Source organism: Schistocerca gregaria, chromosome 5 (assembly GCF_023897955.1).
Source record: "Schistocerca gregaria isolate iqSchGreg1 chromosome 5, iqSchGreg1.2, whole genome shotgun sequence".
NCBI lineage: Eukaryota > Metazoa > Arthropoda > Insecta > Orthoptera > Acrididae > Schistocerca > Schistocerca gregaria.
In genome coordinates, this window is record NC_064924.1 from 313,187,807 (window position 1) to 313,202,101 (window position 14,295).

General features: G+C 45.7%; 2 protein-coding genes across 3 annotated transcripts in view; one reads left to right on the plus strand and one right to left on the minus strand.

Annotated features, from left to right (window-relative positions):
• The window catches only part of LOC126273328 (sterile alpha motif domain-containing protein 1-like), a 92,799-nt gene extending 88,224 nt beyond the window's left edge, over positions 1 to 4,575 (plus strand). Inside the window, exon 2 of the mRNA XM_049976875.1 lies at positions 4,391 to 4,575. Within this exon, the coding sequence (XP_049832832.1) occupies positions 4,391 to 4,575 (185 nt within the window). The remainder of the gene's footprint in view (positions 1 to 4,390) is intronic.
• LOC126272753 (uncharacterized) overlaps positions 1 to 14,295 on the minus strand; it is a 451,358-nt gene that overhangs the window by 154,685 nt on the left and 282,378 nt on the right. The gene's annotated exons all lie outside the window — the stretch shown is intronic.

A 14,295-nucleotide genomic window follows, 5' to 3' on the forward strand; every position in this document is an offset into this window, starting at 1 on the left:
TCGGTCCGGCACACAGTTTTAATCTGCCAGGAAGTTTCAGATCAGCGCATGCTCCGCTGTAGAGAGAAAATTTCATTCTAGGAACATATATTGTGTTCTAACATTATCAATTACCTTTAAGAGAACGGTCTATCGACACGCAATCAACACGAATTTTTGTAAAAAAAATTTGTTCTTATGAAGCACAACTAGCTCTTTACACACACGAAGTTTTGAAAGCTACTTGACAAGAGATTTGAGATTGATTCTGTATTACTAGATTTCCAAAAGGTGTTTGACCCTGTACAACACAACTGGCTGGTAGTGAAACCTGCGACACTCGAGTGTTTTCACATTCACAGTGGCGGCGAGCTGAACTCTGCATTCTGGCGGTACGTGGTTACTTTGAACAGTTTGAGAGAGATACTCTGACCCTTAGCAAGATGCACAGAATGACGTGTTTAATGAACAGCTTCTTCTACTGACAACGACCACCTCATAACCGAGATTTTCACTTCGGGATCCGCGCTTGTAAATGAGGAATCCGATCAATAGCACGTGTATAGTGTTCATTGTTGTCGATATAAGCTGTCTTATGCAGTGCGAAGATTAGTTAAATGCAGCAGCTCTCCACGCCAGTCCCTTCATCGCTACTTAACTTCAGCAACCTCCTTGCTGATGTCAGGTCTTAGTCTCTCAATACAATTTTTATCCCCCGCACTTCCCTCCATTACCAATTTGAGAGTTCCTTAATGTCTCAGTATGTCTGAAGTACGTATTCACAACTCGAATAAGTAGCTTATTCAAATACTGGCAATAGGCTCAAAACAAATAACTCATCTTTATTAATATAGTTTTGGGACTGAAGTTTACAAAGTAATGCCACAAAGGTTCTGTAAGGAGCCGTGTCTGGACAGTAAAATACTTAGACTCCTTGGAGCAGATGAAATACACCTAACAGTCTCAGCAGCGTTGAGTGTGTCAAAAATCATCATTTCATGTCTTTCAAGGGAAGGTTAGATTAATATCCCCTCGGTGTTAGAGGCAAGTCGCAAGGGTGAGGAAAGGAAACTGACAGTGCCCTTTTCATAGGATCAGTCCTAGAGTTCTCTTAAGCAATTTAAGGAAATTAGGGGCAACCTACTCCAGGATGGTCGGACGGGGATGCGAAAACTGCTCATTACGAATGCTAATCTAATATCTGAGCTACCTAGTTCGGTTCGAGGCTCCAGTATCAAAAAAATGTTCGTCACTGACCAGTTCAATGTCGATGAACTGTAACAGTTCCCTCATGAAATCTAGTACCTTGCCTAACTACATCATGAAATCCAATGATGGCAGCAGCTGTCGCAATAGTTGTGCCCGAGGATTCTACTGCAGACAAAGTTCCATATGGCTTCTATGTAGCAATACGTGTTCAGTGTACAGGGGAACAGAGTGTACCAGTCGTAAAACTGCCTATGCCTCTCACACATCTGTTGCGGATTTAGCAAATTTGAGCTAGACGACTTTCGTGCTATGGGCTCGTGATGTGGGTAGAGATCGTGATGGACAGACGTACAGTGTATGTTTTCGTTAGAGGGATTCAGGTAAAACCGGAGGTACAAAGCTCAGGTTCTTCAACCACACAAGCTAGTCTTCAGAGGCGCAAATGGTCCATATTTCTTCTGTGTGGACTATAATGAACGAAAGAAATAAAATGGAGAGAGCGTACCTGTTGTGAAAACTTAATACTTTACAGCTAAGAAACCGCCAATTACGTTCATCTTAAAAAGGAGACTTTTTTTTTTAAGGTAAGAGATCTAACTACGACGTAATGAGTCCCTCGGGCACAAATCAAGCCCATAAAAGGTAGTGCTGCTGGCTTCTGGTAGCGATCTCCTGATCGTACTGCCGTGGCAGTAGTAATAGTTGAGTCGAGGTGTTTGGGGTAGTAACGACGCTTGAGGTTAGAGTAGTTCCGTGGGACGTGAATGTCGGACTGATGCGGCTTGAAATCCAGGAAAAAGATGGGGGAGGAGGGGGGGGGGGACGGTCTCCGGGCTCACATGCAGCGAGAGGCGTCACTCCCAGGCGCAATCCCCAACCTGCTCGATGATGAATACTATTGACTGGAGTAGAATTGGCTTCAAACTGAGCCTCGATGACATGCAAAGACTTATGTGGAGACGTCCCAGACAGCAATGGGATACCAACCTCACTATGCTCGCCATATGGCCCGATAACCAGGAATGGGGATCTGCAGTACTACTTCATTTCATAGTCAGACCCATTTCGTTGCCGTCTGCGGCGCTCTAAGAGCACAGTGTTTCGCCAGCGACATTACACACCCCGCTTTTTGCTGCACGTCGTGACAAGTAATCCTGGCCTGACATCTCAGAAAAATATTGCCCGCCAGCACACGGCCAGAGTTCATGCTGCTTGTCTTCGTTCTCGCCTAATCCTACCTTGGAAAGCTAGGTCGCTGGATCACTCTCAAATTGAGAACATCTGGATCATTATCGGCAGGGCCCTTCAACAGGAACGGGATTTTGACGGTCTAACGCGCCGATTGCAAAAATCTGGCACGACATCCCTCAGGAGCGTATCCAATAACTGTATCAGTCAGTGCCAAGCCGAGCAATGCTTGATTAAGGGCGAGCGGTGGAACAACGCGTTACTGACTTGCTCAGTTTGTGAAGCTCTCTCTCTCTTAAATGAATCATCCACTTTTTCTAAAATTGTACTTATTTGTACATATACATCTCATCTACTGATTTCCGTACCATGTGGTTGGTTGGTTGGTTTGTTTTGGGGTTTGATGGGGGCTAAACATCGAGGTCATCAGTCCGCAGTTCCCAACAGACATACTTGTAAAAGGCCTACACAGTAAAAGTGTGACCTCTGCACCCAGAGGGAGGGAACTTGGAGTACAGAGCTAAAATGAACACCGCAGTAACACAAAAAGAGGACACTTAAAAGGAGCAGAGCAAATAGTTGACTAGAGTAACACAGACTACAGTGGATGATGGATCAGGTAAAAGGTCAACCACTCAACGACAAACGAAGAACCTGCAGCTGGAAAGTGTTGATTGAGGTATCAACACAACTTGTTACCATAAAAGATACTATTTTGGTATCCACGTCACAATTAAAAGTCGCTGGAGAGGGTGTAGCCTGAGAAATCCTGCGAGAGCGCCCACACTAGAGCAAGTGATAAAACCCAGCTGCACGGATAAAACGTAAAACTGAGTCAGCTGTAGAGGCATCGTCACCGAGAATTAAAAGAAGTGCAGCTGGTAAATTACAGGACTGCCGCAAGGGGGCTAAAAGGAGGCAGTCCATCGTCTTCTAACGACGAAGGAGATAGCTGTGCGTCAACCGCGTATGTCCAATTCGGAGACGGCAGCGAACAACTGAGTCCCTACGCCTGCTCCTCAAGGATGAGTTCCATACGGCCGTGGACGACTTGACCATGCGGAGCTGATTTGGCGTGTTCAAGACAGACCATTCAGAGCTCCAGACATCGCGGACCTTGCGAGGTAGGGCTGACCGGAGATCTCTTTCCACGAAACCAAGCTCCAGGGGTGGCGAAGTGGTGGCCTTTTTGACCAACCGATCGACACGTTCGTTTCCTGGAATGCCGATGTGGCCCGGGGTCCACACAAACGTCGCTGAACGACCACACTCGGCCAGAGCAAAAACAGCATCCTTAATACCGCGCATCAAAGGGTCCCGAGAAAAACACTGGTCGAGTGCTTGCAATCCACTCAGGGAGTCACTGCATACGACAAATGAGTCCCCAGGGCAGGAGGAAAGGTGAGCGAGTGCACGATAAAGAGCAACCAGCTCCACAGTGAAAACACTGCTCCCACAAGGCAGGGAATGCTGCTCTACATAGTCGCCGTGGATGAAAGCAAGCCCAGGGCGTCCATCGACCACAGAACCATCGGTATAGACTACATCTGCATCGCGAAAAGCGGCAAGAAGAGCCAGAAATAAGTGACGAAGACTGGCAGGTGGAACGGAGGACTTGGAGTCGCAGGACAAATGCAAGCAAAGCCGCAAGCGAGGGAGGGACCAAGGAGGGGTAGAGGAAGAGGGCCGGAAGGATGGAGGGAGACAGGACTCGTACCATATGGACAATTCCTACATGGTAGCTTTTCTTTTCATTTCAGTGCATTTCGATTAAACCATATCTTGTTCTATTCTGTTCGAGAAAAATTAAATAATATCCTGATTTTACCGGACTTTTGGACAGAAGTAATGGACCTGCTCAGGTAACTAGCTGCGCCTCAACGCCAGCTGAACTGGCGACAAACGCAGAAGAACCTGCTAGCGACTCACTTTCCTCGGCATCTGTGAGGAGCCTTCCAAGTCCAGTCCTGAGAACTGGAGAGTGTGGGCCGTCGCCCACGTGGCCGTCCTGCAGGCGACCTTGACCCTCGGGGCCGGAAGAGGACTAAACAGCTACGTGCGCCGCGCCTCGCCTCGCCGCCGTCTCGTTGCTCGTGTTGGCAGCCAGCCCCGACCGTCGCCCTGGCGCCGCCGCCACCACCACCACCTCCTCCTCCTCCCAGTCCTGTTTGCATAATGAAGGCTCTGCGCGCCCGATAGCGGCGTGGAGGCGTGATGTGCCACTCCGTGACGAAACGCTCCACTTTGTATTATGCATTTCATGCCCGGCGCTCTCGGCTGTAACCTGTGTAACAGCCGGTAGAGGCACCGCCCGCTACAGACAGCGCCTAAAATAATAAGTGACATTCAGAAATGCTATATTTTACGGCGGGTAGCCGAAATTTTATTTATCACCTCGAAAAAACCAAGTTTACGACCCTGACATTTGGTGATGGTGTCCTCCACGTATTTACCCTCCAATGCGACGTGTTATTCCCATCAATGGATGCCACAAAACCCTACGTGACATCGAATTGAAGAACGTCTTACCGCACTTCAAAGCATTACGAGTACTTTGTACCAGAGTAAGATAAACAGCACGACTGGCTGTAGCTGAGAAGCTCTCGTAAGATCATCTACCTTTGTCCAGTGGAGAAGACTTCAAGAGAAGGGCCACTTAGGGGTTGGGTTGTTTGGGGAAGGAGACCAGACAGCGAGGTCATCGGTCTCATAGGATTAGGGAAGGACGGGGAAGGAAGCCGGCCGTGCCCTTTGATAGGAACCACCCCGGCATTTGCCTGGAAATCACGGAGGTGACTTAGAGAGTAACTATTTTGAATCAAGTAGAGTTACACTCTTTAAACATTTCTCGCAACATGTGGATCAAAAAAATGGTTCAAATGGCTCTGAGCACTACGGGACTTAACTTCAAGTCATCAGTCCCCTAGAACTCAGAACTACTTAAACCTAACTAACCTAAGGACATCACAAACATCCATGCCCGAGTCACGATTTGAATCTGCGGCCGTAGCGGTCGCGCGGTTCCAGACTGTATCGCCTAGAACAGCTCGGCCACCCCGGCCGGCAAATGTGGATCACAACGATCATTTTTAAATACAGGTCCAGGTTTGCTGTGTAGCAACGGTATGAAAGGTTGTGCAGTACACACCGAACTATGGATGACTTGGTCTTGACTGTACAACTCTACAGTTTTGGCTGTTCAAAAAGCTTAAAAGCTCGCAAATCACACCGTGGTCATTCTTGAAATGCCTGTCACTCAATGGTTTTTTCAATCGAGGCAAGAAGTAGTCAGTGGGCGCCATGTCAGAAGTATACGGTGGCGAGGCAAAATTTGACAACCCAAAGAAGCAGCAAGTGTGATTTCTGTGCAGAATGGGTTGGGATGTTATCGTTAAGCAAAAACATCTCCTTCGACATTTAATCGTGAAACCGTTTTGATAACATCCTGTAGCCTCGTCAAGTGATTTCGTGAACATGCTCCTGTGACGATTTGCACCTGAGAAGCATATGTACAGGTGCGGGGAGACGGAGGCTGTTGCATACAACTGACGGCAGTTGTACAGATGGTCGGGCGGTCAGGACGTATCAGGTGGGCATCCAGGGCTGATGTGAAATGACAACAGGAAATTATGTTAAATGAAGAGAATATATTTCAATGTACGGGATGTGAGGGGAGCGCCTAGGTTAGGAAGTTACCACATGTAGGTCAGACTTGGAGGTCAAACAAACTGAACAAAGTGGGCAACGGGAGGGGAGGCGGTTCCCGTTAAAATCTGTTGGTCGCCACTCACGTGACGCAGAGCTGGAGGCTCCTGCTTCTCAAAGAGACGTCTGTTGCACTCGAGATCTGGACAGCAAGAGAGACGCAAATGCGTAGAATCCCTCCAGCGTGCATATGCGCGACCTGCCTCCCACGCACGCTATTAGCCAAACCGATAACATGAATTTGCTAGCAACTTCTGCGGAGCGCTGATGGGGTGTCTTTCCAGCAGCTTTAACCTGACAGAAATTGGGGCCTTTGAAATAAAATATTTTTAAACCAACTCAGTAAATATTTCTTGACTGGTTGCCACCTCGTACACGATGTTAGCATCACATATCCCAGTCCCACGGAACACTCAACATCACCTGGTTTGGTTTTCGCCTTTTCCTTTTGTGATGGATCGACATGCTTCGAATGCTTGGTCTGCTCATTTGTCTCTGGCTCATACCGAAAACTCAGCACTCGCTCACGGTGATTAAACAGCTGAAAGGGAGATCTGGATTGGCCTGACACAGCTGCAGTACTGAAGCTGCTGCCTCGCCTTGGCGGATATTTCGTAAGGGTGTGAACAGTCGCGAACCCAGCGGGTCATGTAGGTGATGGTAAGCATCATAGGTGGGTCAGACAAGGTAATCGGACGCTTCTAGAGACCGCTTGTATCAGGAGCTGTAGTGGCAGAACCCTTAACAGGGAACTTTTTAGAACATTTTTATCTCGCTATTCTCATGAGGCGAGACTTCAGTGTCACTGTTACAGAATGGGATCAAAACTTTAGCCAGAAATTATTCGTGTAACATCATTCTGAATGTCTTCGAGCCGATAGGGAACTATATCCTGAGTGTTACATTTTAGGGCTACGATAGACAAACAATCCTGACCCTTTCGAATCAAAGTGAAGGAGTACATCAGTGATGATAAGGGTGTGATGGCATTAGTGAGTACGGGAGTTATTATGAACCTTAAGAACGTTACGAAAATGTTTTGTTTAGAAAGAATTACAAATACAAATTGCAGAGTATCTAAGTAGTTAAAATCAAACATCCAGTTCTGAGGATTAAGATATGGAGCAAAATTAGATGAATTTCAAAACCATCGTTCGATATTTTTGAGACAACTAAGTTCCGAGCAGAGTTTTAAGGGATAGGAAAGACCACCGTCGTCTCATCACCGTAATAGAAAGTTTCTACGGAAGCGAGAGAGTTTCGTCAAAGATGTAAAAGAAGTCTGAACCTAGTTGACACAAAAGCCGTACGAAGCAATAATTTGCGTAAGGATGGGAAAAACAAAGTATAAATGAATTAGAAAGTTAAATTTTGCCATCAGATCTGACTAAAATCCCGAGCTCAAAATACTGAATTCTATTTTCCGAAACCGGTTCACCGCTTAACATTGTAATACGGTCCTACCTTTCAATCAGAGAACATGAGAAACAACTTGCTCCCCTGCTAGCGGCAGATTATTGTAGGTCGCTAGAGCAAAGATGGATCCTTACCGTCTGGAAAGAAGTACAGGTAATTTCCGTTTTCAAGAAGGGACATGGGCCAGATCTTCTGTATTGTTGTCACCTTTTATGTTCAATAATTATGAATTTTTTGTGAACGAAAATCTCCACTGCGAAGTCAAACTGGATTCCGCAAACAGAGATCTTGCGAAACTCAGCAGGCTCTGTCCGTCCCTGTGATCTAGAGCGCCGTAGATATCGGCGTTCAGGCTCATCCCGTATTCCATTACTGCAGGAAGGCAGTTGATACGCACCTCTCATTTACTGAAAAAAATACGAGCTTAGCGAGTATCGAACCAAATGATGATGATTGGGTTGTAGACAGAACGAATCACGCCGCTCTTAACGGAATAAAATCGACAGACGTAAAGGTAATTTCAGGAATGTCCCAAGAAGGTGTGATGGGTCTTTGTTGTGTGCGGGTAAGCTGTTTTACTTTCTAGATACCCGTATGAGTAATTTATGAAGTGAATGATTTCTCATTATGTTCTTAGGTAATTGAGCTTTGAGGTCGGTGTTACGTAATGGTCTCTGTACTAAATAGATGTAGGACTATGTTTTCGTAGCATAGAATTTCGGCATGCTCGCAGATCCTTGGCGTGTGCAAAGTCCGCCATATTGCAGCTAGGGGAAACTTTCCCATTGGTCTACATGCTCTGTTATGTGTCGTTCACTTATTTCTGGTTGTGAAGCTTTTGTGATTTACAATAACAATGTCTGAAGCAGCTAACTATCAGACTGCACAGTATTTCAGTATTGAATTATAAGTCACACGCATATCTAGAGTAATTACCACCATCACATACTGTAAGCTGCTACTTTTACAGTCACCCTTGTCGTTTTGTTTCTGCAAAATTGTAACAGAAAATTTAGGCCTCAAGATTTATATGTTTGCAGTAATTATTTAGCGGTAGATAGCAAATGCTTGTCTGTGCTATTGCCGAAATTCGTTGCATTTCACCTTGCACGAGTATATATATATGTTGTAGAATCACATTATCTGTAGTGATCAGAAATGCTGATAATCTACACGACAAATTGATATTTAATGTCCCGCTGAAAAAGTACGTTGATGCAGTTGCAATAAATGCCTGTGTTACCGAGTTGGAACGGAAGTTCTGAGAGGCAAGTGAATACTTACTTCGCTTTAGACTTAACAACAGGTGGCACCGCATGTTTTAATATCATTTTATACTTGACGAATACTTGCTTAGTTTACTCGTAATTTTTGTGGACAGTAGTGGTGTGTCTGAGAGAACAGTGCCAACTTTGTTTAAGAGACGCCTACATTGTTTACGATGCTTCATTTAACGAATTAAATGTACTTAAAGGTTTCAATGCACAGCAGAGTTCGTCAACGACGATGCCATTACCGACTGAGCACAACTGCGCAGTGGGGAAACACAGGTAACGAAACTGGCCTTGCCTTTTTCAAGGAACCATGGCCTTAAGCGATATTTGGAAATCATAGAAAACTTAACTCTCGATGTACGATGGGGATTTCAAACGCGGCATGCCAGAATGCCAGTCCAGTGTGTTAGCCACTACGCCACCTCGCTCAGTCAGACCACATTGAAAATGGTACATCAGGGAAGTAATCAAATTTCGCATTAGTTTTGAAACCACTTTGTTAATCTCCATGAATGTTTAACGTTGTAAATGAACTTATATTGTGATCTAACGAAGTTTTAAAGGGTGCTCGGAAATTCCCACTACAAACTTCTAGTACTTGTAGAGGAGATGAGTACATGATATTTTGAATAGGAACTCTCATCCGGAAACGTCAACCAACAACGCGAAAGAGTCGAAGTTATAGGCGTCGGTGCCTGTAAATGTATGTGTGTATGTATGGCGGTGATTCCGTGAAGTTACAAACTTTCTAGGATGATGAAGGATGCATATATTGAAGTGAGATAAGGGTCCCTGTACCAGAAACAAATTGTGCTGTACGTGTCCCTTCACGTTTCCACTTCACTATCGCATCGGAAACAGTGGACCTAGGGATGCTTAGGAGTGTGGAAATCTCGCGTTCAGACGGATGACAGTAGTTACACCCGATCACTTGACAACCTTCGAAGACCACGAGTTCCGCGGAGCGCCCCATTCTGTTCTCTCACGATGTCTAATGACTTCTGAGGTCGCTAATATGGAGAACCTGACAGTAGGTGGCAGCACAATGCAACTAATATGAAAAACGTATTTCTTTGGTGGAGTCCGGATACATTTGATGACATAGTATACCTCTGACTGTGGAATACGTGGACTGGTTCTCTTATTGCTAAGATATTAGGGTAGACAGCTTTCAGATGTGGTAGTATGGACCAAAACAAGGAAAAAATGTCCAGTAAAAATGGGCTCTAAAATGCATACCTGATGGGCTATGTGCACTTGTTTATCACATCTCCTCTAATCACTAAGTGCTCATACATCCAGATGTGTGCATTCTACATTACTGGCCATTAAAATTGCTACACCACGAAGATGACGTGCTACAGACGCGAAATTTAACCGACAGGAAGAAGATGCTGTGATATGCAAATGATTAGCTTTCCAGAGCATTCACACAAGGTTGGCGCCAGTGGCGACACCTACAACGTGCTGACACGAGGAAAGTTTCCAGCCGATTTCTCATACACAAACAGCAGTTGACCGGCGTTGCCTGGTGAAACGTTGTTGTGGTGCCTGGTGTAAGGAGGAGAAATACGTACCATCACGTTTCCGAGCTCGATAAAGGTCGGATTGTAGCCTATCGCGATTGCGGGATATCGTATCGCGACAATGCTACTCGCTTTGGTCGAGATCCAATGACTGTTAGCAGAATATGGAATCGGTGATTTCAGGAGGGTAATACGGAACGCCGTGCTGGATGCCAACGGCCTCGTATCACTAGCAGTCGAGATGACAGGCATCTTATCCGCATGGCTGTAACGGATCGTGCAGCCAAGTCTCAATCCCTGCGGCAACAAATGGGGACGTTTGCAAGACAACAACCATCTGCACGAACAGTTGGACGACGTTTGCAGCAGCATGGACTATCGGCTCGGAGACCATGGCTATGGTTACCCTTGACGGTACATCACAGACAGGAGCGCCTGCGATTGTGTACTCAACGACGAACCTGGTTGCACGAATGGCAGAGTGTCATTTTTTTCCGATGAAGCCTGGTTCTGTTTACAGCATCATGATGGTCGCATCCGTGTTTGGCGACATCGCGGTGAACGCACATTGGAAGCGTGTATTCGTCATCGCCATACTGGCGTATCACCCGGCGTCATGGTATGTGGTGCCATTGGTTACACGTCTCTGTCACCTCTTGTTGGCATTGACGGCACTTTGAACAGTGGACGTTACATTTCAGATGTGTTACCACCCGTGGTTCTACCCTTCATTCGATCCCTGCGAAACCTTACGTTTCATCGGGATAATGCACGACCGCATGTTGCAGGTACTGTATGAGCCTTTCTGGATATAGAAAATGTTAGACTGCTGCCCTGGCCACCACATTCTCCACATCTCTCATCAATTGAAAACTTCTGGTCAATGGTGGTCGAGTAATTGGCTCTTCACAATACGCCAGTCACTACTTTTGATTAACTGTGGTATCGTGTTGAAGTTGCATGGACAGCTGTACCTGTACACGCCATCCAAGCTCTGTTGGACCCAATGCCCAGGCGTATCAAGGCTGTTATTACGGCCAGAGGTGGTTGTTCTGGGTACTGATTTCTCAGGATCTATGCACCCAAATCGCGTGAAAATGTAATCCCATGTCTGTTCTAGTATAATATATTTGTGCAATGAATACCCGTTTATCATCTGCATTTCTTGTTGGTGTAGCAATTTCAATGGCCAGTAGTGTAGAACCCGTGTTTGTTGGACAAATTTTGTTTTGGTCCACACTACCACATCGTTAAGTTTCCTACCCTACAATCTTAGCAACAACAGTACCGGTATACGTCTTCCACAGTCAGAGGTATCTGACTGTTTTCGCTTGCAACTTTCGTCTCATTCGTTTGCGGTATAGGGACACTTACCTCAGATTAATACATTTCTCATTATCCTAGAAATGTTTGTAATGTCATCACGGAGTTGCCCTGTATATAAACAAGTTTACGGGCTTAGGCGCTTGTAAGTTTCACGATCTATACCGTCGTTGGATGACTCTTCTGGATATGGGTTCCTATCCGAAGTAAAGTGCTTGTTCCCTCTACAAGTCCTAGAAGTTTCTAACGGGAATTTCCGAACATCTCGTTTTCTTAATTTACCTTTGTATATTCGAAATAATTTGGAACTTTATGAAGTTAATTGTGGGTAGGTGTTACTGGGAGGCCGACTCCGTGCAGAAGGATGCCTGGTGCGTCCGGTTGCCGCAGCTCCCTACGGTCCCAGTTCTTGACACACCGAGTTGCTGCGTCTTTATGTTGACAGCAGCCCATCGGTTTGTTGTTGTCGTCGTTGTTAAGCATTTTGTTTATCAGCCTGGTTTCCGAGACCCACCATAGTTTTTTTAAAGACTGAGGGTTGTTTTGGGGGAAGAGACCAAACAGCGAGGTCATCGGTCTCATCGGATTAGGAAAGGAAGTCGGACGTGCCCTTTGAAAGGTACCATCCCAGCATTTGCCTGGAGCGATTTAGGGAAATCACGGAAAACCTAAATCAGGATGGCTGGACCCGGGTTTGTACCGTCGTCCTCCCGAATGCGAGTGTGCTACCACTGCCCCACCTCGCTCGGTTTTAAAGACTGAAATTTTCGTAAAAACGTCTTCGTATTTTGGTGTACTCGCTGTAATAGGGTCATGCGTGTGCGGACTCAAAGCATGCTAGTTTGCAATCTAGTTATAAACTGTGACCGCTATGTTTTAGTTTGGCAAGAAACGAAATCCGTAGGTCTCTGGCAGAAACGTTCAAAAAGTCACATCTATTTTTGGTAGAGATTACTTCTATTACCTCATGTAACCAACTATCCTTTAAAGCGCGTAACTTTACAGCTCCTTCCCACATGATGCCGATGTTACTCAAGAGCATATCCGACTGGTATGAATTGTATCCGCTACGGCCTTGCGAGTCGACCGACCTTGGAGCTCGCATTCCTGAATGTAATATGGCAGGCAGACAGGCAGGCAGCACTCACTTCGACAGCCACTGCCGCTGCTTAACCTCTGGAGCGGCTCCACGCAGCCAGTCACAACTTACCTTCAGCAGCTGCAGCGTTGATGGGGGATCCGTCTAACAGCGAGCATTATTTCTCCGCTGTTGTGGCAAATGAAGACGTGCACTATAAACAATCCAAATGCAGTTTTTCTTTTGAAATCTGCTGCGAGCTGCATGAGAGAAGAACTTGTCAGTTTGTCACACAATTCTTGGTTCGCGCAGTTCGTCTCCATCTACACGCATATTCTACAAAGATTTGTGAAGTCCATGTCTGAGGGTACTTTCGAGAAATGTTATCGATTTTATGTCCAATTCTATTTGAGTATTATAGAATAAATGATTTCCTACATGCATTTGTTCGTGCACCAATTTTCCGCCCACGATAAGATTTTGCCCGATTAATTTTCGCACAATATTTTTCGAATGCAGGGTCTTCAAATTTTCGCAAAACGTTTCACGAAAACTACGTCGTTCTTCTTTCAAGAATTCCCATTTAAGTTCGCCGAGCGTTTCTGTTATACTTTCCTATCGATTACAGCGTCCGACCCCGGCAGCTGAGTGCTGCCGGCAGGTTACTCAGCGTGTTCGGTCTGAGGGTTAGCTGCTCTCTGTAATAATAATAATAAAAAAAAAAAACTGAGTTAATGGATCAACGACGTACTGAAACGGGTGTCTTGCGACGTCCACACCGAGCAGATACAACGAACGAAAACGAACAAAATGAGACTACAAAAAAAAAAAAAAAAAAAAAAAAAGTGGTCAACGTGACAGGATGTCAATCCTAAGAATCCGGGTTCGTTCCCGGCTGGGTCGGAGATTTTATTCGCTCAGGGCCTGGGTGTCGTTTTGTCCTAATAATAATAATAATAATAATAATAATAATAATAATAATCATCATTTCATCCCCATCAACGCGCAAGTCGCCGAAGTGGAGTCAAATCGAAAGACTTGCGCCCGGCTAACCGTCTACCCGACGGGAGGCCCTAGTCACACAACATTTACATTTATTTATCAACTACAGCGACAAATTACGAACCCAGCAGCACGTCTTTAAATTTATCGTGTATCTGTAATGCCTACCTGATAGAGACTCCAAATACTGCAACAAATGAATTGGTCACACCAGTGTATTGAATGCTGTTTCTTGAAGAGATGCATCCCACTTTCCAAAAACCCTCCAAACAAATCTTCCTTCCTTTCGCCTTACCTGATTTTGGTTTTACGTGATCGTCCCTTTAGATATGGCTGCATATACAAGGTGACTCACCTATAACTTGCACCGCAAGTATTTTATGGACCCAAGGCCCCCCCATGAACCATGGACCTTGCCGTTGGTGGGGAGGCTTGCGTGCCTCAGCGATACAGATGGCCGTACCGTAGGTGCAACCACAACGGAGGGGTATCTGTTGAGAGGCCAGACAAACGTGTGGTTCCTGAAGAGGGGCAGCAGCCTTTTCAGTAGTTGCAGGGGCAACAGTCTGGATGATTGACTGATCTGGCCTTGCAA